Source organism: Eptatretus burgeri, chromosome 8 (genome assembly GCF_056783735.1).
Source record: "Eptatretus burgeri isolate ZD-2024b chromosome 8, Ebu_testis_v1, whole genome shotgun sequence".
Taxonomy (NCBI): Eukaryota; Metazoa; Chordata; class Myxini; order Myxiniformes; family Myxinidae; genus Eptatretus; species Eptatretus burgeri.
The window spans coordinates 23,203,104-23,227,369 of NC_140968.1; the positions used below are offsets into that span (position 1 = coordinate 23,203,104).

Sequence of the window (24,266 nt, forward strand, 5' to 3'; positions counted from 1 at the left end):
CTACTTCAGACATCCCAATAAACCAAAAAATTATGGTTGTGGTTTGTTCTACCTTGGGGAGGGGTTACCCTGCTTTTTAGGGGCCTTATGAGGAATGGCCACAGCACTATTAGACAGCATTGACCGACCCTTGACCATTTAGACCACTTGGACCTTTCAATATTCCAAATAAATTTCAAATACATACATCACCACCAACATTACAAATAAATTTGTACAAAATAAATGTTTGGATTACGATTGGTGGAAATCATGACAACACGGAAAATGTGACGTCAATTTCTGCAACGACATGTGGAGAGGAGAGTGTAGCGAGCCGATCCACGCTAGTATCTACTATATAAATGGCAGTCCTTCTGTCCGTGTCTGTCTGTTTTTTTGTGACGAATAAGCTCCTAGACCAGTGAACCGATCTTGATGAAACTTTACACATATATAGAACGAACATTCAGCTCCAGGATGCGCTAAGTGGCTCTCCATAAAAAATGAAAAAAATATGTATTAAAATATATATATATATATATATATATATATATATATATATATATATATATATATATATATATATATATATATATATATATATATATAAAATTTCCATTATAAAAAAAAATGGCTTTCGAATAGTGCGCCGGCGTATTAATCATAACAAAAGGCTTCATGGTTAAAAACGCTTGGGTTTTTTGAAATACAAAATGTTCGTATTCGTTGACTTTTTAAACATACACATTCTCCTCCTGATATTTGAAGTCTCGAACTGCACGCGCACGGCAACAGCTAACTGCTGATCGATCTGCTCATGAAAGAGCCAGGCAAGCCATAAAGGGGGTTAGGGAGACAATTGCTAAAGGGAAGATAAATGATGTGAGTGAGTGAGGGCCAGCGGGCCTGTGTGTATGGAGTGAGTGAGGGCCAGCGGGCCTGTGTGTATGGAGTGAGTGAGGGCCAGCGGGCCTGTGTGTATGGAGTGAGTGAGGGCCAGCGGGCCTGTGTGTATGGAGTGAGTGAGGGCCAGCGGGCCTGTGTGTATGGAGTGAGTGAGGGCCAGCGGGCCTGTGTGTATGGAGTGAGTGAGGGCCAGCGGGCCTGTGTGTATGGAGTGAGTGAGGGCCAGCGGGCCTGTGTGTATGGAGTGAGTGAGGGCCAGCGGGCCTGTGTGTATGGAGTGAGTGAGGGCCAGCGGGCCTGTGTGTATGGAGCGAGTGAGGTATGCATGGTGCGATGAGTGATTGGGGGGAGGAGTGATTCCCACCCAAGTGACCCCGGGGTCAGAGTAATGTGAGTTAGTGGGTTAGTCAAATTGACAAAAATGGAGGTCGCTTTGCTATTGGTGCGAATGTGGGCTCGAAACCCGTTTGGAGGGGTGCAGGAATCCTGTTGACGGGCTGGGAGCGTGGCTGCAAACGGTGAGTATCGCTTAGTGGGCACAAAATAGGGCAAATTTCCCAGGTATTTCAGCTAGTTATATTATATACACATACACACAATGAAACTAATTAGCTTTGAATTAATAAATCAGTCTTGAGGTTTTATCTGACAAGTTGTGCATCTAATCCTTTCAGCTCTACCTCCATCTTTCCCACTTCCACATCATAGCTAGCACCCTGAAGACCAGATTGCAAACAGGCTCACCCAGATAAGAGGGGGAAATTCATGCAAATATTAATAAAAACATTAAAATTGTAAATAAATAACTTCAAAAAAAACACCAAATTACTTCCAAAAAAACCACCATTTTGCACCTTCATTCCTTACCGTGCTGCCTCATCCTTGGTCGTATAAGTGACATTAACAACAAGTGACCAGTCGTCTTCAAAATCAACTGAGGGGGGGGGTGGGGGAACAACAACAAAAAAAAAAACATCACGGATGAAAAGAAAAGCTAATTTCTTTAGAACTAGAGCTCAAATCAAAAAAATAAGAACATTTGGGTAACATTAAAATCTAGCCAAACGCAAAAGTTGAAACAAAAAGGTGCCAAAATGCTTTTGAAATGAGGAAAAAAAAAAATTAAAAATGTTGAATTTTATTTCTTCAGATATGTTTGCATTGATATTTGATTATTGCATAATTTCAAAATGGTGAGGGCTCACCTTTTTCACACTCAATTACAGTACCAAATTGAGCCAGCCTGTTCGTTAGTTCCTGCAAAATAAACAGCAGCTATGTGACACCGAAACAGCTGATTAAACCTAGCCAAGTGATCTCAAGCCCTTCCTTAGATCAATTATGAGACTGCCCTGACCTGACAAACTCATAGAAAGGAAACTGAACAAAAAAAAGGGTGAAATGTTTTTATCAGCAATTAAAAAATAACTATCGCAACTGCTCAATTTGAATACATCTGAACCATTTACCTTTCAACAAATTTTGCAAAATAAACTTCAATGAACCTCGTCATTAACCGATGCCACATGGCTTTTCTCAAAACACAGTGAAGGTACAGAAATGCTATTCAAGATGAATTGCAATACGATAAACAAACATCAACTTACTCCCGTAGCTTATGCAATATCTGTGTTTCCCTCAGACATGCATTAAAAATTAACAAGAAAATGCCATAATATTTTAAAATAATTATATTCTCAAAGACGATACCACACCGAGCTTTATTTATACTGTCTGCCTCTTTTGCCAAGAGTACAGGCGAGCTATTGCCGGCACCATGGACAAAATTCCTGCCTGAACCTTAGTCGAACGCCAGGCCTGGCCAGACGGTTCAAATACTTGGGCTAAACTCCCCCCTGCCAAACCCTGGCTGTCCTGCCTGCGTTTCAGTTCTGGATAAAATCCCATGGCATTTCTCAGAGGAAGATTCTTGCCAAATTTCTTATTTGGGGTAAGCTAAAGAATTAACACTTGGTGCCATATAGGTAGGCCTTGGTTTCTCCCCCCCCCAACCCCCAATATGAAATGCACCATCTGTCAACATCTTGTGTTGGACCAATACATTTTTCATCAAAATTATTCATAATCCCACCATGAAAATACCGGATTGTCACGGACAAATTTCCAAATATAAAAGGAAGTGTGGTAATCTCAGGCAATGGCTTCTGCTGTTATAGTCAAAGGCATCATATGTTGATGAAAAGGGAGAAACACGATGAGTATATATATAATTTGTGCATAGATGGCTTTAACATAAGTTATAGGCAAGTAAACATGTTACACATACAAAGGAGAGAAGCATTACACCCTCGACACCTATCTACCTCCCAGCCCCCAGTATGCCCCATAAATTAATCTCTATTCCTCTCAAACCTTCCCAACCTTTTTCTTTGTACATGGTCATGGCTCGTCAGAGACAGAACACAGAATGGACCAGAACACAACGGAATGGAACAGCAGGAGACAAAGGGATGTGGGGAAGAATGAGAGTAATGGGAGGACAGGGTGTGAACAGGATGGATAAAACCACAAACTCTCAATTGCAGAGGTGGAAGGAAAAAGTGGAACCCTTAAAAGAGGTGGGCTTAGGGAGAATTCAAAGGGGTAGAAAAGATCATGGCTGTGGATGGAGGATGACCTGAGATGGTGGTGAGTAGCCATTTTAAAACCCTGGAAGGAAGGATATTTAAAAGTGAGTAGGTTGGTTCCACAAGGAGGGAGGGGGTGGGGGGGGAAACTCATGAGTTGAGGTGAGCAATGACTCTGGATTTTGAGACCTTCAAGAGAAGGGGGTTTGGTTTACTGGCAGATGTCATTCCTCCTTTTTCTATGGCCCCAGCTCTAACTCAACCATTCTCCCTCATCTACATTTATCCAAGTTTATTAATGTCCTCCACAGCCGAAGGCCACAGGTATTATGTTTTTGGGTAGCCTGGCACCCTTTTGTCAACTACGATAACGTGCAAATCGCTCAAGGGATTTCACACAAACTTGGCACAAGTGAAGAATAATATAAAGAGGAGCTGATTCAATATTAAATTCAACGGGTCAAAGGCCAAGGTCAGATGCCCTTTGAAAATCATTTTTCAGACAATAACAAATTAGAAATACCAGATTTTGTCTCCTACTTCCTTTCTCTCTCTCACGTGACCTTTAATTAAAATCAAATGCAACAGTGGGTGGACATCCAATGCAGACAGAGGCATATCCATTGATGAATTTGCAGTGTTTTTTTTGTACACACAGTCAAGACTCATGGAAGAGAGCTAGAACAGAACGCATCAGGAAGCAACATAAAAAAAAATAACAGTGGAAGGAGAATGGGGAAATGCCAACAGCAGGGTGGAGGCAGAAACTAAACGGTGCCGGACAACAAGGGATGTGGGTAACGATGAGGGATAGGGGAAAATGCAAGGGGTGGACATGATGAATACAGAAGCAAAATTTTGGAGGGGAGGGTGTAGAAAAATAATGGTTTTGAAAGGAGGATGATTTAAGATGGTGATGAACAGCTGTCTTCAATATCTTGAAGGGAAGAATGCAATTGAAGAGTGTGCAAACTGGCTCCATAAGCAGAGGTGGAGGAAAAAATAAAAATAAACCAATGTCACCCGTAGGGTGACCCGTATCTTACCAAAAGGTGACCACGTGTGACTTCTTTAAGGTCACACTGAGGTGAACAGAGCTGCTATCCACCAGGAGCGACTCCTTGAGGAATATCTGCCTACGAGAGATTCCGATGAGAATCGTTCTACAGAGTAACCATGAAAAATATGCTTTTGCCTCATAACGTCACCAAATGATGTCAATGTCTCAAGCTTGACATATCGAGAAAGTACTCATCGAGGTGTTCAATTTGAGGTACTACACGATATGGTTCCTAAAACTTGAAAATTTGACCTTGGGGTCAAATATGTTTGACCTTAGGCGCTAACCATGAAGGTCAAGGCCAATCGCCACCAAAAAGTAATCAGCTGAGCGCCAGACCATGAACTATATTCCCATGAAGTTTGAAGACGATCCGATCAAAATTACTCAAAAAATAAGGGTTTAGTCGACTCCCCTGATTTGCGACAAAGTGACCTTGACCTTCAAAATTTTGTGCGCTGAAAGGGACCTCTATTGGCCTCTGATATGCGAAGTTACAAAAATTTCCAATGATAACTGTGCTCTGCAGAATTTTTTATACGTGATTACAGACAAACAAACAAACAACAAAAAAAACATACAAGCTGACCAACATATCTTGCAAAAACTTCGTTTTGGCAAGATAATAAAAAGGAACGGATGCGTGGAGGTGAGCAGTGATTCTGAATTTAGGCAGTTTCACGAGGAAGGGGTTTGCTGGTGGCCCACGTGCATCTTGCAGATAACGGGGGGGGGGGGAAGCACAGAGACCAAAGGGTGCAAGACCAGAAAGACTCGGTGATGGTGAAGTGATAGGCCTACAGACTCAGCTTCATCACGAGGGACTCCAATGAGCTTGAAAGTTGAAATCCTTGTTTTCCATGGCATCAAGCCGAGCAAGGTGTGTCTGCCCAGAGGGGAGAGCAGTATTCCATTAAGCTGTGTATGAAAACCTTGTAGGTGGACACGAGTTATGGTGTGCTAAGGAAGGACTTTGATGTTTTAGAGTCTGACTTTGCAGGTCAAAAACTTGAAATGTGGTTTGCCCAAGAGAGATTATGGCTGAGAGCAAGACCCAAGATGTTGAGTGAGAGGGTTGTTCAGAAAGTACATGGGAGGGCTTGCTGTACAGTCCTTTCGGAGAAAGTGAGCGAGTTAAATGCTATTTCCTTTTCCTACCATTAATCTCAAGCTCATGGTGAAGCTAATACAGAAATCACCGGCAGGAGAAAAGCACTTTTAAAGAGCAGAGTATGTGAACATGAATTACGAGAACACAAGTAGAAAAATGACAAAACCATAATCTGTGCAATGTATGGGATTTAAACCTGGGTTCCACCAGCACGAGCTTTGGGACTAAAGAGACAATCACCAAAGAGGTTTCTATATTACTCAAGGTCATGAGAATAACAATGTTTAAAAAAAAAACACAACATTAAAGCATGGACTATAATATCAGAGCACGCAAAACTTTGCAATCAAGAGGAATTTTAAAGTGTTTGTCAAATCAATTGTGATCCATTTCAAGGCCACAGCACACACACACCTCCCATTGTATTGAGCTTGGGATGTTCCACACCTGAATCTTCCGCAAACTGAAAAATTTTAAACAAAGCTAGTTTGCACAATCTGTTATGCCAATACCAAAGCATTAAAAAAAAAATCCCCTTTTGTCTCTCCTCTACATTGACATAATACAAGCCCATGATGCTTCCCGAAAAAACAAAAAAACAGCAACAACATGGCAATGTCCAACAACAGCCTCAATTACTCAAATGCTACAAGCTATGTGATAACGAGCGCATTGTCGAGAAAACCTGCACCACTCGCATTTGTTTTGCATTTACCCATTTAATTTCAAATCCAGCATTTTAAACAGATGGAAAATTGTCTTTAGCAGTGCAACCTATTAAAATCACCATTTACAGAACATACAACCTTCTACCACATTGGGAATGCTATATTAGGAAGTGGTACAATAAACCATCGTCATGAACTAATGCCCAGCCTTGTACAGCATAAACTATTCTTCAACCAGATCCGGTGGCATTCTCAGGATGATCTCAACAATCATGATACCAGCACACTGGGTGGACCGGCAACAAAGTTAGAGATTTGCTTCACAATACAGCAGTTACTTCATAGTTTCCAGAAAGGTTGTGGAGAGGCAAGGAGCTCAGCATGGCAAGGTGAGGTGAAGAGGGGGGGGGAGGAAAGAGGTGTAAGGGGTGGGGGGTGGGCGAGGAGAGTCAGGCACGAGGAGGAGGAGGGGTGGGCGAGGCAAGCCAGGTACCGTGTGGAGGAGGAGGAGGTGGGCGAGGCAGAGTGGAGAATTTGGGCGAGGAAGGGGAGGAAGGAGAGGAAGGGGAGGAAGGGGAGGAAGGAGAGGAAGGAGAGGAAGGGGAGGAAGGGGAGGAAGGGGAGGAAGGGGAGGGAGGGGAGGGAGGGAGGGGAGGGGGAAGGGAGGAGGAGAGGACAAAAAAACAGCTCAGCATTGAGAGAAAGGGTAGGTGGATGAGGTGAGCACCACAGTTGACATGGGTGAGGTAAATACAAAAATATTGTTGTCACAGCTGGCGCACAAAAAGGGAAATTTGCTCACCGCAGCCGTTTTTGCACCGAGTGTTCAAGGCACAGGATTACACCATGCAATTCAACTTTCCCTGTTTAACGAGGAAAAATATATTTTTTCTCATGTTGGATATCAAGAGCAAATTAAATATTACTGCAGAAATCCTGTCAACAAAATCAGTGCTCGAGTAAAACATTGTTGATACAAAATCGCAGTTTGGAGGGGCGTCGGGCAAGGGGCGTGGTGTGGGGGGCGTCGGGCAAGGGGCGTGGTGTGGGGGGCGTCGGGCAAGGGGCGTGGTGTGGGGGGTGTCGGGCAAGGGGCGTGGTTGGGGGGGCGTCGGGCAAGGGGCAAGGGGCACGGTGGGGGGGGACGTCGGTGATCTGCGCAACACACCCGAGGAGGGAGGGGGTGTTGGTGAGCTGCACACTGCACCCGAAGAGGGAGGGGCTAGGTGAGCGGAGCACCGCATCCTAGGAGGAGGACTAGGTGAGCGGAGCACCGCACCCGAGGAGGGGGTCTAGGTGAGCGGAGCACCGCACCCGAGGAGGGGGGCGAGGTGAGCGGAGCACCGCACCCGAGGAGGGGGGCGAGGTGAGCGGAGCACCGCACCCGAGGAGGGGGGCGAGGTGAGCGGAGCACCGCACCCGAGGAGGGGGGCGAGGTGAGCGGAGCACCGCACCCGAGGAGGGGGGCGAGGTGAGCGGAGCACCGCACCCGAGGAGGGGGGCGAGGTGAGCGGAGCACCGCACCCGAGGAGGGGGGCGAGGTGAGCGGAGCACCGCACCCGAGGAGGGGGGCGAGGTGAGCGGAGCACCGCACCCGAGGAGGGGGTCTAGGTGAGCGGAGCACCGCACCCGAGGAGGGGGGCGAGGTGAGCGGAGCACCGCACCCGAGGAGGGGGGCGAGGTGAGCGGAGCACCGCACCCGAGGAGGGGGGCGAGGTGAGCGGAGCACCGCACCCGAGGAGGGGGGCGAGGTGAGCGGAGCACCGCACCCGAGGAGGGGGTCGAGGTGAGCGGAGCACCGCACCCGAGGAGGGGGGCGAGGTGAGCGGAGCACCGCACCCGAGGAGGGGGGCGAGGTGAGCGGAGCACCGCACCCGAGGAGGGGGGCGAGGTGAGCGGAGCACCGCACCCGAGGAGGGGGGCTAGGTGAGCGGAGCACCGCACCCGAGGAGGGGGTCGAGGTGAGCGGAGCACCGCACCCGAGGAGGGGGGCGAGGTGAGCGGAGCACCGCACCCGAGGAGGGGGGCGAGGTGAGCGGAGCACCGCACCCGAGGAGGGGGGCGAGGTGAGCGGAGCACCGCACCCGAGGAGGGGGGCGAGGTGAGCGGAGCACCGCACCCGAGGAGGGGGGCGAGGTGAGCGGAGCACCGCACCCGAGGAGGGGGGCGAGGTGAGCGGAGCACCGCACCCGAGGAGGGGGGCGAGGTGAGCGGAGCACCGCACCCGAGGAGGGGGGCTAGGTGAGCGGAGCACCGCACCCGAGGAGGGGGGCTAGGTGAGCGGAGCACCGCACCCGAGGCAGGATTGTGGTTTAGTGAGGGGTGGGTGTGTGGGTGGCGGGGATGGGTTAGGGGTGGGGGATGAGCACCGCATGCGAAGTGTGGTGAGGGGAGGTGGTTGGTGGGGTGGTTGTGGGGTGGTTGTGGGGTGGTTGTGGGGTGAGCACCACACAGCGAGAGGAATTAACCAGAGTCGATGATCGGGTGAGAATCAGCAGATACTGCTTGGAAGGAAAAACAAAACAAACAAACAAAAAAAAAAATCACCGAGTTATTGGTCATGTTTGTGTGTTTTTTCTGTGGTGGGTGATTCTACTTGGACTAATGTTGACATAATAATGCAAATGAGATACGAAAAGCAGGAAACATGGTTCGCACAGCGTTACCATGGTAACGGGAGCGTCTTTCACGTCTACATGTGTGTGAGGTTTGTGTGTTGCCGATACCAGTACCAGAAAATAGATGCAAGGCTCGCAGGGCCGTCTCGTTGTCCTGACAATCCACAAAGGCAAATCCTTTGCGGACGAGGGGAGAGTAACGAAGTGGGAGAGAATGTTGCTCAAATAACGTCTCAAGGTCAGCGACCGTTGTCTGCGATGCCAGGTTTCCCAGGTAAAGTCGGGCAGACATGACTTCAGGGGGCGGGAATGTAAGGGCAGGCTTGGACAAGGAGGTTGATAAGCTGTGGAAAGGTAGTCAGGCGAGCGAGAGAATGAACAGACAGATCACTCGTCTCGAGCTGACATTTAACTGTCGTGATCCATGAACACACAAATTGTCGGGACCAGTAGGTACACACGGGGAGAGTGGTGTTGACGCAGCAATGAGGGTGATAGCAATATAGCACAGCACAGTGTGCAGGGATTGGCAGGAAGGAGTGATGGGGAAATACGGATGGGTGTGGGGGTCGGATGTGGCGCGTCGGCTTTCCAGAGAGACGGCACCACCCTTAATAAAACACCACAACAACAACAACAAAATCAAATAAATAAATAAAAAACATGACTGGATATATACACACAAATCGTGACAATATATCCGGAAAATTTTAATATCATCCGCCTGGGACTTGCGTGCCCATTCATTATACCGCACCTGTTGAACCGGGGGGTGTTCATTTACCAAGCAGCTTGATAGCGCTTGTCAAGCCAGCCGTTCCTTATCGACGGATTGCTTGCTTGAGTGCTTAAACCACTTGGCGAGCGCTCGACAATGAAACTTGGTAACTGAACACACCCCTGATGTCGCCTCAAACCACGGACCGAATGACAACCTTCCTGAGGTGGTGTTTTACCGGCGGTGTCAATCTTCTCCTCTTCTTCTTTTAATAATCATCACTTCAAAAACTGAGGTAAAAGATAGTCCCGTTAATCGTTCCGATCATTCATTCCATCGACAGGTTTTGGTACTCGTCACGATCATAACTACTTGAACATAATTTATTGCGAGGTGTGTATGTTTGTTGGTAGTCAGGGTAAAAATCTGGTGAGAGGATCGAGTGGCACGAGCTCCGTTCTCCTGCGGAGAGGACGAGCCATCGAGTTGAAGGGTTTCCATGGTAACGACAGAAAAAAAAAGTCCTCTTGCTAAAGACCCAACATTCCATCTGATTGGCCTTGTTCACAAATGCATCTCCATGCCGATGAAACACGAGCTTATTCGTTTCAGCATAATATTCTAAACAATTGTGAGTCAAAAATATTACGATTTCCGATTTTACATTTTGTTTTTTTTCTTTCCTTCATGACTGATCGTACATTTGAAGAGGCTCCGCACAAAGCGGTGTAGAAGCCTGCGTGAGGTAACGGTGGCTTTTCTCCGGTCGGTGGAAAACGCGTCATGATATGAACCTTTCAGGCCGAGTGGGACATGACGCTGATGGGATATGAATATATAAAAGATTTAAAAAAAAATTATACGAAGAAAACGGCAGATTCACGCACGAGCATAAACGACACCGCCATTGTTGTTACTCCTCACAGAGCAACGTTTCCGATTTTATTTTCCACTTCATCTTTAAATGAAACTGCTCGGTTATTAAATACTTTACGCAAAGATTGTTATCGCCGCAGGGTGCACTCGGGTGAAAACAATTGAGAACAATCCTCCCTTCTTATCCATATTCTTCTTCTTCTTCTTCTTCTCCTCATAAACCTTCAATTTCATGATTGCCCCCCCCCCCCCCCGACGTTATAATGAGCTCCGTCGAACCGACGAACCGATCATCCGTCCATGCGCATGGATGAGTGTGCACGATATTTCAAAAACCGTCGAACATTTATCTTTAATATTACACACATATATTCCTCAATCACCACATTATCTGAACATTGACTGAATTATATTGTGATGGCAACCATTTTGGTAACTTGGCTTGTTTACACGAAATTAAAAAAAAAACTTACCCCCGGTTGGGGGTGACGGTCATCTCTGAAGCTCTGTAGATGTGGATCTCTGATCGGCTTAGAATGGCTTCGATGCCGTCTTGTCTTTTGGTTCAACGTACAGACGAAAGCCCGGGAGTAAAAAGGATAGAAAACCTCAGAAATCAAACTACATTTCTGAGTCATAAATGGCGGATGATATTTTGACAATGGATGATTTCACAAGTTTACAGCATCGGTGACCTTGACCTTGAATCAGGTCTAAAGTCATACCGTCGTGCATCACTCATCGACCGCTACCTACATACCAAGTTTCATCAAGATCAGGCGAAATTTTTTTTGACCGTATCACCGACCATTTTTCCAACTTTGAAGACACGTGACTCGATAACCAGGACGAATTTCCAAAAAACCAGCCCGACCAAATTTAGATATTGTTCCATATTATCAGAATCCGAAGAAATTTCGAAGATCGGATCATAAACGGCGGAGGAGATAGATTTTGAAAATGGACGATTTCGCAACTTTGGAGTGACCTTGAATCGGGTCAAAGGTCATACCGTTGTGCATCCCTCATCGACATCTACCCACATACGAAATATCAAGAAAATCGGAAGAAAAAAATGGGGATGTACATACGTATGTACGTACACCGAGACTGGTTTTATTAGGTCATCTAGTCAGAGATGACCTAAAATCCGTTCAATATTTAGATTTCATATTGCACAGATTTAATCCTCATACTACCCAAAAGGTGGAGGACCTCGAGGATCAGCTCCTTGTTACCTCTGCCACTGAAGGGAGATGGCGCTTATGTTTTCGGAAAAAAGAATTTGACCTGTGTATCTCTGAAACCGCACCAAGGAAAAAAATTGAAACTTGAACATAGCAAGCACAACTCATGGGGAATGAGTTTGATTTTTTAAATGACATCAAAGGTGCCATCGTTATGACGTCATAATTGCTCATGTATAATGCTACATCTGAGCAGGATGAACATTTTTGAGGGTCATCCAGGGATAAAATGGTCCACAAACTTTTTTTTGATGATGTCATCAGTCATGTGATTCGGCAGCCATTTTTTTTTTTTGTTAAACCTTCAAAAATCATCTTCTCTGGAACCAGTCATCACTGCCAGCATTGATAAAATGGTAGTTCTCATTTTGTCTCCTATTGATGATGTAACACACCAGTACACAACCACCACACAAAACAAGTCCTGGCGAGGGTCTGCAATCTCCGATTGCTCTTTTTATTGTTACGCTGGCCGAAGGAGAGGGTATTGCATTTGGGTCCGTTTGTTTGTTGGTCCACACAGAACGTTCATGTTTTTCTCCGCAACCGCTTGTCGGATTGAGACAATTTTCACCATTGGTGCGACGACTCATGTAGAATGCTTTAATGATAATTACGACGTCATAGGTCACGGGGTGTGGTAGCCATGTTGGAAAACGGAAAAACTTTGGATCTCTGCATTTCTGACACCCAACCATGGAAAAAATTGAAACTTGGCACTGCTTCTGGGGAATGAGTAATTTTTTTATGACATCATAATTGCATATGTAGAACGCTACATACGATCAGTATGAAAATTTTTGAAGGTGATCGAGGGATAAAATGGTCCACAAAATGTTTCGATGACGTCATCGGTCACGTGATATTGCTGTCTCTCCAACTGAGAAAGCAACTATTTTTGGTTCTCTTTTCTCCTATATTTCCACATTGGATGACCAACATTCCAACTCCACATGATGCACCGCTTTCTCCTCTCTTTCCAATCCTTTTCCCCTCCCTATAATCGCTTTTCATGCAGTCAAAAAAGTACTCCTTTTTCTGTACAGAAGCAAGGCATGTAGACAAGATGGCATTCCTCCTCATGTCTTGGAGTGTGCTTCTTCTGAACTTGCACCTGTGCTTGCTCGTCTGTTTCGTTTTTGTTGAAAAACCCAAACATTTCCTTTTTTTGGAAACATGTCTTAATGCAGCATTTTAAAAAAGTAGGGTTATCGTTCAAACCCTACCAACTCCTGTCCTATTGCTCGTCTTCTTTTTAGGGAGTTTAATGGCATTATCAGAGCCATGAGGCTCTAGATACGCCATGCACCGGAACTTGATCGTGATAACCAAAAGTACGTTTGGTTTCCCTATAATTTCAGAGGGATTTCCTGCTCTCTTTTAAGAATCTCAGCAATCCGAACACTTCCACAATTTTCAAGGTCTTCGAATGTCTTCTCATTTCCCATTTCCTTAAGCATCTTGAATCTGTCTTATATCCGACCATCAATAAGGCTTTCATAAGGCAAGATATACCAGCGATATCCTTTCACATTATGAATACCTGGGCTTCTTCTCTGAAAGACTTTGAGGAATCCTTAGATGTGGGCCTTGATACCTCAAAAGCCTTTAACAGAGTTTGACATCCAAGATTCCCTCTTTCGGCTTTCCTCCTCCACTCTGCTCACCCATGGAGCTTTCTCTCTAACCGTTCTATCTCCGTAATTGTTGATGGTTCAATATGTCCCTCTTTCCTTATCAACAGCGGTATCCCTCAAGGTTCTGTCCTGTCTCTACAACTCTTCTTCTTAATCGATGACCTTCTTTCTTATATAAATAACCAAATGCATTCTTATGCTGACGACTCAACATTACATTCCTCCATGATTTTCCCATCAGCCCTATCTTCCCTAACTCTATCTACATCTCGTTTCATCACAGCCACCTCTTTAAATTTGGTCAAGATCTTCCAGTGAGGAAAGTTTTGTTTAATGCTTCTAAAACTTCTCTCAAATCTCTAATCTCCTTTGAAAGATCCACAACTACACTATGTGATACAATAACTCGACGAGGTATTACCCAAACATCAAATTTATCCTGGAATCCACACATTACGTTAAAGCTAAGTATGCCTCAAAGAAACGAGGAGTCCTGTTCAGATGTTGAAGATGCTTCTCCCCTGAACAGTTGCTTCCACTATACAAAGGATAGATTCATCCTTGTGTCGCATACTGCTCTCATGTCTGGGTGGGTTCTCGCTCCACACACTTACTGGACAGAATTGAATCTAAAGGTGTTCAACTTGTCACCTCTCCCAATCTGACCTCAAAACTCAACTCGCTCAAATTACGCCGCAAAGTTGGCTCTCTTTACTATAGCTATTACTTTGGTTTCTGCTCCTGAGAACTTGCTGCTTGTGTACCTCTGCAATGAGAGAGACCACAAAATACTCAACAATCCACATCACATGATCATTGCGTGTCCATTGGCATCTCAAGAGTGGACCGTGACATTTGTTTCTTCCCTTCACTGCTAAACTCTGGAACTCTTTACCTTCTCAAACTCTTAAGACCTTCCCTTTTTCAAAAAGCAGATTTTTTTTTACCTCCTCAAAAGCTCTAAGACTATTCTCTCTTTCTTCACTTTTCTATCTATGCATTTCTATAATTTCAGGCCTGGCCTCGATGAGGAATTTATAGTCCATGACTGGAGCCTTCAACATTAAAAAAAAAAAAAAATTTAAACCCTCTGACCCTCTGCAATTCCTCAAGGATGCAATTCCTCTTCCAGCAAATAATTCCATGTTAAACAAACAAATAAAAAATCCAGACTTTGTGATCACCTCCATTCCTTTGTTCCTCTTTTCTCTCAAGTGTGCAATCCCACTTTTCCCTCCAGGGTTTCAAAGTGGCAATACACCAACCATCTCTTCCTTCTCTACCTGCGATGTTTTTAACCTCCACGAACTGTTCTGTAGTCAAGCCCTCTTACTCACAGGTTAGTAAATCCTGTTTTACCCTTGCTTCTTACATCCACCTGTTGGCCCACTGTCTTTACATTGCCTTGCCTCCCTCTGTCACATTGCCTTCCTACTATTCCACGAGACATTTGAGCCGAGACCTTGGAAATAAAAATAAAACATGGCTTTTTTTTTCTTCAAAGATCCAAATTCAAAGACTGCAGATTTTGCCATTTTGGAAGGGAACAATGGCAGTTTGCCCCGATGATGACAGAATATATATTTTTTTTTAAGCTGAAGGCTCCACAATAAGAGGTTACCCTGGTCTTTTTTTAAAAGCAGGAAGTAGAAAAAACATCATCACGTCTGGTGAACAACAGGACACAGCTTAAGAAAATGTGACAAGTGACCATTCCGAATGTGGCTGGGCTATCTGAGAAAGTGAAAAGATCCTTCTCCAAGTTTGGCACTACTACATCATACAAACCTTGCAGAATTGTTCACAGCCAGTTAGTTCATGTTAAGGACAAGAAATGCTACTTGGTGTATGGCATCAGATGTGGAGACCCATCATGATGTGGAGACCCAGAAACTCAGCAAACCCTTAAAGCCCATATGAACCAACATCGTTATCCAGCTTATGAAGAGGCTTTGAACTCTGCTGTATATATGCACTTGAACCTGCATGGTCACAGCCTTGACAAGTCAAGTGGTCATCTTGGAGCAAAAAAAGTGGTTTGCTTGAGGTGCAAAGGAATCCATTTGGGAAAAAGTTGAATCACCATCTCTCATACGTGGGACAAAGCTATAACATCTCTTCCACACAGTCGGCAATCGTCCCATGATGCCCGGATTGGTCTACAGACAAACTCACCTTTCCAACAGCCGAGGTCATGTGGCGATGCTCAAGCTTATTCTTCACTTTAACATCTGCCGTGACCAAGGCGGGTAGATGCTCGCCAAAACTTTGGCTTTACCAACCAGCAAGTCCAGCCTTTTTCAGTTATTAACTTTTACTGTTGAACGAGGTTCCAATGATTAACAAAAAGAAAAATATTAAAAAAAGATTCACTTGCAAACCAGCAATATGACAGCAATCAGAAAAGCATTTCTCAGGAAGAAAGTTCAGGAAAACAACCACCAATTTCTTTTTCTTCTTTTTTTAATGGAATCATGCTAAGAAAAGAAATCACCAACCTAAAGACAAGCTTTCACAATTCCTACACTCGTAAATGTCTGGTTCACATCGCAAGTTTGCATGTCTGCACAATAATCAAACTTCTATAAAAGGCTACCTCCAACAATTCCCAACAATGTCAAGAAGATGCAACATTAAGTAAATACAAAGCAAAGCAACAACGATGTTGTTTTTTTTCTCTTTTTCCGATTACAATATGATCTTCAACCAGCAAACTATAGTTTGAAGAGATGTCATTCATGTGATGATGTTATAAAAAAAAAAGATTAAAACAAAAAAAAACCTCCAGATGAGGGAGGAAATCTCCAAATATGCATCCCCTTCCTTCTCAATCCTTTATCAATGGGCTCGTCAGTAACGGCCTGCAAAATATGTTCACAAGATACCAATCATCGATGAATCCCTACAACTGGCAAAGTGTTAAAATATACATATACATTCAGTGCCTATAGAAAGTCTACACCCCCTTTCAAAATTTTCACTTTTTGTTGCCTTACAACCTGAAATCAAATTGCATTAAATCAGACTTTTTCCACCTTTAATTACACATTGTAACCCACAACTTCCAAGTGAAAAACAAATTCTACAAATTTCAGGAAATTGATTAAAAATACAAAACGAGAACATCTTGGTTGGATAAGTCCCCCCCCACCCCCTTTATAATTGCAATTGTAAATTTGCTCAGGTGAAACCAATCACCTTCAGAATCATACACCAAGTTAATTGGCTTCCACCTGTGTTAAATTGTAGTGATTCTGATCATTTCAGAATAAAATCAGCTGCTCTTGTTGGTTTCCTCTGATGAGTAATGCATTTCATAGTAAAGACTCAACCATGACCACGAAGGAGCTTTCAAAAGACCTCCGGGATAAAGTCGTGGAAAGGCACAGATCAGGGGATGGGTATAAAAATATTTCAAAGGCCTTGAATATCTTTCAGAGCACAGTCAAGACAATCATTAAGAATTGGAAGACATATATGGTACCACCAAGACCCTGCCCATATCACGCTGTCCCTCCAAACTGGATGACCAAGCAAGGAGACTGATCAGAGATGCCACCAAGAGGCCAATGACAATTTTGAAAGAGCAACATGCCTTTATGGCAAAGAATGATCACTGTGTGCATGTGACAACAATATCGCGAGCACTCCACAAATCTGACCTGTATGATAGGGTGGCAAGAAGGAAGCCATTACTCAAAAAAGCTCACCTTGAGTCCCGTTTGAGGTATGCAAAAAAACCACTCCAGAGATTCTGAAGCCATGTGGCAAAAAGTTTTGTGGTCCGACGAAACCAAGATGGAACTCTGACCTAAATGCAAAATGTTCTGTTTGTCGCAAACCCAACACAGCGCATCACCCAAAGAACACCATCCCTATTGTGAAGCATAGTGGTGGCAGCATCTTGTTATGGGGATGTTTATCATCAGCAGGGACTGGGGCACTTGTCAGGAAAGAATGGAAAATTGATGGAGCAAAATACAGAAAATCCTTGAGGAAAATCTGCTGCCCTCTGCAAGCTGAAATTGGGACGGAAGTTCACCTTTCAGCATGACGACCTGAAGCAGACAATCAAAGCTACACTGGCGTGGCTATGGAACAAAAAGATAAATGTCCTTGAGTGGCCGAGTCAAGAGCCCCGACCTAAATCCAATCGAAAATCTGTGGCATGACTTGGAAGATTGCTCTCCATGCAACTTGACTAAGCTTGAACAGTTTTGTGCAGAAGAATGGGAAAATATTGCCCAATGAAGGTGTGCAAAGTTGGTTGGGACCCATCCCAACACTCACAGCTATAATTGCTGTCAAAGGTGCTTCCACTAAGTATTAACTCAAGGTGGTGGAAACTAATCTAACCAAGATGGTCTGGTTTTGTATTCTTGATTAATTTTCTGAAATTTGTTTCACTTGGAAGTTGTGGGTTACAATGTATCAATAAAGGTGGAAAAAAAGTCTGATTTAATGCAATTTAATTCCAGGTTATAAGGCAACAAAAGGTGAAAATTTTGAAAGGGGGTGTAGACTTTATATAGGCACTGTAAATGGATATCCAAAGTAAATATAATCACTCAATTCCCTTCAGAGAGCAAAAAGGTTTAGCGAAACCTCAGGACTTAAAAAAAAAATTTCAGGGTTAATCTCTGAATAAATTGGAGGGGTGAAAGCGTAATCTCACATTACTTACGTGGAGAAAAGGAACGAGATCGTGATCTGTAGCGTCCCCTCGAGTAAGGTGACGGTGTGCGCCTGTGAAACGAGCATGACAAACACATGGAAGACAGCAAATCATGTCATTAGAAACCAGGGTGTGTTAACCAGAATGTTATTAATTCTTCAATTAGTCAAAAACATCATTCACAAATGGTAGACAGTGGCATTCTGTAAAAGTAATGTACATTTTGGGTTTGACTTATCAATGCTTTTTTTGGTATACAATATTGAGGCTTGTATAAGAACTAAGAAACAGAACATATAATAATTATAATAATAATATCTCCAAGCTGGCCTCCAAACCCAGTCGCAGACTGGGCATCCAACATCATGGAAAGTCCTTCCTTGGCACACCGGAGCTCCTAACCACGTACAAAGCTTTCATCAGCAGTCTGATGGAGTACTGCTGCCCCCTCTGGGATGGTACTCTTGCTTCACACCGAGCTCAATTTCATGCTGTGGAAGCCAAGGTTTTTAGGATCATTGGTATCTCACGTGATGAAGCCTAGCCTTTGGGTTTCTCACTCTCTCACTGGAAGCAGGTCATTGGTTTTTCTGTCTTCTACTGTCCCCTCTCTGGCCGAGCCCCCCCCCCACACCCTCCCTGCTGTCTGATCTTGCTCCCCCCTATATTTCCTCAGAGCACTCATTGTTAACCAAAAATCCCCTTCTGGTGAAACTGCCAAAATCAAGAATCATTGCTCACCTTCACCCTTTCATTCCTCTTTTTTTTTCCCCACCTCTGGAACAAACTTGCACACACACTTCAATCCCAAGACAGAGGATGCCAGGTCGACTGACTTTGAAAGCCAGCTTGGAAATGTGGCTTTCCTAGGAAAGATTGTGGCAGATAGTGAGGCCCAAAATCTTGAATGAAAGCACTTCTTCAAGAGGATTTTTGAGAAAGTATATTGGGGAGGGGGGGGTTCCAGAAGATACTTTCGGAGGCATAGTGAGTGTGAGATTTGTCAGGATTAAAAGCCATATTCCAAGTGTTGACGAGCTTGTGATTTTAGAGTGTTGGAGGTCTGCAGAGAGTGAAAAGGCTGCTGCCTGCCGATCTGAGGGATGAGAGATGGTACGGCAGAGGGTGGAGTCATCAGCAAAGAGATCAAGGGGATTTTCCAGTCAGAGAGATCATTAATGAAAACCAGAAAAAGAACAGGGCCCAGAACACTGCCTTGAGGAACTCAAGCCTGGACAGGAAGAGGAGATGAGACAATTACATTAAAAGCCACGTGATGACTGTGACAGGTGAGGAAGTCCATGAGCCATGAGTGGAGATTGCCTTGGATACCATAAGAGGAGAATTTGGTGAGCAGTGCAGGATGTCAGACAGTATCGAAAGCTTGTGATATGTCTGGGGAGATGGCTTGGATCTCATGTCTGGCAATGAGGGCCTCCATCCATTGTTGGGAAAGCAGAAGCAGCATATCCAGGGTAGAGTGACCTGGTCTGAATCCAAATTGATGATCGGAAATCAAGCCATTGGAGAAGAGGAAGGATTTAATGTCTGAAGCGATGATGGATTCCATTACCTTGCTGATGATTGGCAGAAGGCTGATTGGTCTGTAGTTGCAGGGATCTGTTTTTGCACCTTTTTACGCAGGGTGGTAATTTTTGCTGATTTCCAAGCAGATGGCAGATGACCTTGAGCAAATGAGAGGATGAATAGAACAGAGAGGGTGACAAGAGCAGCAGAGCAGGTTTTTAGGACACGTGGGCTGATGCCGTCTGGACCGGTTGCAGAATCAAAGTTGAGGTTTGACAGCAAGCTCTCCACCTTGTTTGGAGAAAAGGACACAAAGTCCAGGAACAGCTGGCTGGGTGTGATTGGGTAAGGTACCAGGGTGTACCACTTTTGCAAAAGTAGTTGCTGGAATGAAGCACTATGTGCCTATCGATTCCACTAGTGAAGTTGGGTGATCGACCAAAGTTTGAAAATTTTCCCACCTTTTTTGACCGCGGGCTGCCATTTTGAAATTTCAGGAAAAAGCCATATTTTTGGAAATAATTTTGAAAAAAAATATATTTCTCTGTGTTTAGATGGCCGAATGCACTTCAGTAGACACCATTATGATAGTAAGTACCCGTAAATATTATTCACAAACTTGTCCAAACATTTTGAGAAGAGGTTGCCATTTTGGAATTTCACTGAAAATCCCATATTTTGACAATTATTGCAAGGCACATTGTTTGGCATTTACAGAATATCAGTCGTAGCATTTTCATAAAGACATTATTAATGACAAATGAGAGCATGATCAATTAATTATGAGAAAAACCAAATATGTTTTAAGCGACATGGTTTTCATATATGACAACATAACAATCTAGCAAACAAGCAACCACACAGATATCTTATAGAGAACATAGCGTTTGTTTTGTATAGTCTGGGTAAAGCTTCCTGTGCTCTTCCACGCATTGTAGCAATGCTTGACGTTGTTTCTCATCATTGCACATATGAAGAAAGTCAGAAACTAGCTTAATCATTTACGACACGCAAAGAATTAGCACTTTCGCAAAATTTCCTGAAGCTAGCGAACTTGTCCCACATAGCCACAGGTGTCTGCAGCCACTCCTGATCATCGTCTATTCCGAGGAGGTCAAACATCAGCCAGGATTCTTGGCTAATGAAAGACCTTAGCGTTGGCATATCATCAGTTGAATTCAATTCCGCGTGGGGAAGTTGTGGCTTGCCAGAGTCGAACTTCTCAGGCCGTTCTGTATCAAATAACACTTGTCCCATCAACTCTCTCTGTGTTCAGGACACCATGATCAGCTCGGGACAACACAACTAACTGAGGTGTTAAGTACCAAGTATGGTGATTGCACGACAAGATACAAGCATCTGCGACACCACTGTCGTAATGTTTGTCCAGGAACATGTCAGCCATGAACTTCAGATCATGTTGTGCCGCAGATATGCTAAGTGGACTCTGCAGGAATGCTTTAGCATAGAACAGACCTACGAACTTGGCCACTCTGTTTAAATACACTTGTTGAACATCCGATATCTTGAACTGGTCTTGGAGCAAAGCTAATTTGAAAAAATTACCCCCGTGTGGGGGTGACGGTCATCTCTATAATACCACAAGTTCTCAATGTTCAGTTCAGGTAACCGCGAAACAGTCCAAACTAACCGTTTAGATTGAAATAGTTCACAGAGATACACGAGGATAATACTACAAATGACATAATTAATAAATATGTATTGTTCATTTAGTACCCGGATTAAACACATCAGAATCACCAGTAAGTGCAATACGTGGTTTTCCGGTCCGTCCACTCTCTGGGAACATTTCACTTCCGGTTGTAGAAAAAAAACGAAAAATAGGCTTAGCTCTCGGAGATTATGATAATCCTGTAGATTATTCTTCACCGATTATAATGCAACTTTCAGAATGGAAATTGGTCAAGTATTTATAGAGATATTGAGGTTTGAAAAATCGTTAGAGCTCGCAAATTCATTAATTATTAATTCCACAGAAGTTTCGTGACACTGCACAAAGTAACATGTTAGGTATGAAAAAACATTTTGTATGCCAGATTCATTAATTATTAATTCATTAATTATGGAATGTACTCATTGATATATTAATCAGAAAGCCCGAAGCATGTTGCATAATTTATCACTTATCCCCTCATCCGGGATCCGTGGCCTCGCTCCACAGCCTGCAGCCCTATGTCCGTCGGTGATTATGTTATATTTCGGCACGATCGAGAGGAGCCTGCGAATCATCCATGCTGATGCACTGAATTGATGCAATCGTTCGGCCAGAATATTCGTTGTCAAGATGTTGCGTGATTAAATCACCAATACAGTCACTCGAATTTATACCGCCGACATACTTCTTAACAATCACCTTCGCCCCAGAAACCACAGTCAATCTGAACCACGCTGGCCACTGCTCAGACGCCATGACCGGACTACTGCGCAGTTCTACTACGCAGTTTGGTTTAAGATGACTCGTCATTTTGGCGCGCGCGCACGAAATTATATTTTGAAAATAAATGCCGACGTTTACATTTCGGCTTTTGAAACTGTTGCACCTTCGGCGGAAAATGTACAAATATAAAAGGCTAAAAATGTGTTTTATATTTATATTTCACTTCTCCTTCCTTCCTTCCTTCTTTGCGAATCGCATCGGCGTTTTTGGCCATCTTCCAGATCACGTGACGATCAAACGGGAAGGAAATTCAAAAAATCTGTCCGGTTAGATACAAGATAATATTTTTTACTATCATAATCAATAAACAGTTGCCGAATATCTTGTAGAATGGCAGACTTGATAGGTTTTGAAAATGTCGATTTTTATAACTTACGTGACCTCGTCCCTGATCTTGAACCCGGACAAAAGTTATATCGTTGTGCAACACTCATCGACCTCTACCCACATACTAAGTTTCATCAAGATTGGAAAGAAAAATTGTTGACGGACGTACGGACATTTGGTCCGGCTTTATTAGGTCATCTCTAAAATAGATGGCTTTCGCCATCCACCTGGCGTGGTGGTCAGTGCCAGGGCGCATAAACTTGAAGTTGGCGAGTAAACTTGAATAAACGCATAAACTTGAACTTGAATAAACTTGAAAATTCATTAGATATACACAAAATATACAATTTTCACTGAATTTCCAAAATGGCAACCCCTTCTCAAAATGTCGGGACAAGTTTGCGAACAATATTTACGGGTACTTACTGTCATGATGGTGCCTACTGAAGTGCATTCGGCCATCTAAACACAGAGAAATACATTTTTTTAAATATTCAAAAACAATATTATTTCCAAAAATATGGATTTTTCCTGAAATTTCAAAATGGCAGCCCACGGTCAAAAAAAGGCGGGAAAATTTTCAAACTTTGGTCGATCACCTAACTTCACTAGTGGAATCGATAGGCACATAGTGCTTCATTCCAGCAACTACTTTTGCAAAAGTGGTACACCCTTGTGCAGTGTTTCTCAACCGGGGTTGCGCAGAACCCTAGGGTTCCGCAAGAGGTCGCTAGGGGTTCCGCGATAAACAATAACAGATAGGCTAATGTATTTTTGAGTAGTTTTTGTTTGATTTAATATTTGTAATTTTACAATACACGTACGGCATATTGTTGGAAACTCCTTGGTTATTATAATAGAGGCTTCAACCTCTTATATTATTTGCAATTATAACAACCATAGGGAATGTTATATTATAACAACCATAACAACCACAAAGCACGGAAGACGCCCGGAATAACGACTCGTCATTGAACACGGCACACGGCCTGTACGTGATGACGTCACCAATGATGACGTGGTCTGTCTCATTGCCAATAAATTTGACAAAAAGGGGGTCATTTTTTCCTTAAACCAGGTATCTGAAAAAATATATATTATATTTACCACGTGAACTACGATAAAAATATAAAGGAGCTACATATTAATAATGGAATATAATAATTTTTATGCAGGGGTTCCTTGAGACATGAAAACTATTTCAAGGGTTCCACAAGGGTAAAAATGTTGAGAAACGCTACCCTAGTGGGGACAGAATGCGATGGGTTTGGGACACAAGATTTAGAAGCAAACAGAGTTGAGGCACCAGACGTTTTATATGGAGTGTCGGCTGTGTAGCCATTTGAGGCAAAGGAGGGGATAGAGGGGCAACATACATCAGAAACAGACTTAACCAGATGCCACCAGGATTTGGAGGATGGAGACAGGTTTGAGAGAAACGATTTAACCTCAACACCAAATACTATTTCACGAAATAATTATATGAAGTACTGCTGTCTGACTGTTTGCCTGCTCTTGCACCCGCTAGATATGCACAAGGAGTCAACATCAGTGTTGCACTGGGGTATGGTGTCGGAATTAGGAACGACTTTTGATTCGCCAAACTGGGCCGGGTATATCAAGTTGAGATATTGATGCCACACTCAGCACGTGTCAGTTGCTGAATGAAAGATCTGAACTTCAAAATCTAAGCAACCAAGGCTAAACTTTGTCCACGTAACATTCATCAGATGTTTTACCCAATGGAAAATGCCCATCAATGGTCGCCGCTTCCATAAAGGTGATTTACAATGGTCATTTTAACCATTTCAAAGTTGGAAAAGAAGCAAAGTTAAAAGAAATAAATAAAAAATAAGTGCTTTTTTTTT

The 24,266-nt window shown here is 43.7% G+C and overlaps 2 protein-coding genes across 5 annotated transcripts in view; both read right to left on the reverse strand.

Annotated features, from left to right (window-relative positions):
* The window catches only part of LOC147021309 (insulin-like growth factor 2 mRNA-binding protein 1), an 88,100-nt gene extending 77,417 nt beyond the window's left edge, over positions 1–10,683 (reverse strand). The window contains exons 1-7 of one of the 4 annotated variants that reach the window (XM_085891139.1): positions 9,691–9,883; positions 9,048–9,277; positions 8,784–8,816; positions 7,118–7,178; positions 6,062–6,110; positions 2,094–2,145; positions 1,756–1,822 (exon numbers count right to left, since the gene is read on the reverse strand). In XM_085891139.1, the coding sequence (XP_085747265.1) occupies positions 1,756–1,822; positions 2,094–2,145; positions 6,062–6,110; positions 7,118–7,178; positions 8,784–8,816; positions 9,048–9,277; positions 9,691–9,713 (515 nt within the window). In that variant the 5' untranslated portion in view covers positions 9,714–9,883. Of the gene's footprint in view, positions 1–1,755; positions 1,823–2,093; positions 2,146–6,061; positions 6,111–7,117; positions 7,179–8,783; positions 8,817–9,041; positions 9,278–9,690; positions 9,884–10,352 lie in introns of those variants that run through there. The other 3 variants (XM_085891142.1, XM_085891141.1, XM_085891143.1) reach the window with 3 other exon arrangements.
* Positions 10,684–15,856: 5,173 nt separating this feature from the next.
* Positions 15,857–24,266, reverse strand: part of LOC147021310 (insulin-like growth factor 2 mRNA-binding protein 3) — a 42,314-nt gene continuing 33,904 nt past the window's right edge. The window contains exons 10-11 of the mRNA XM_085891149.1: positions 18,096–18,157; positions 15,857–16,272 (exon numbers count right to left, since the gene is read on the reverse strand). Of these exons, the coding sequence (XP_085747275.1) occupies positions 16,262–16,272; positions 18,096–18,157 (73 nt within the window). The 3' untranslated portion in view covers positions 15,857–16,261. The remainder of the gene's footprint in view (positions 16,273–18,095; positions 18,158–24,266) is intronic.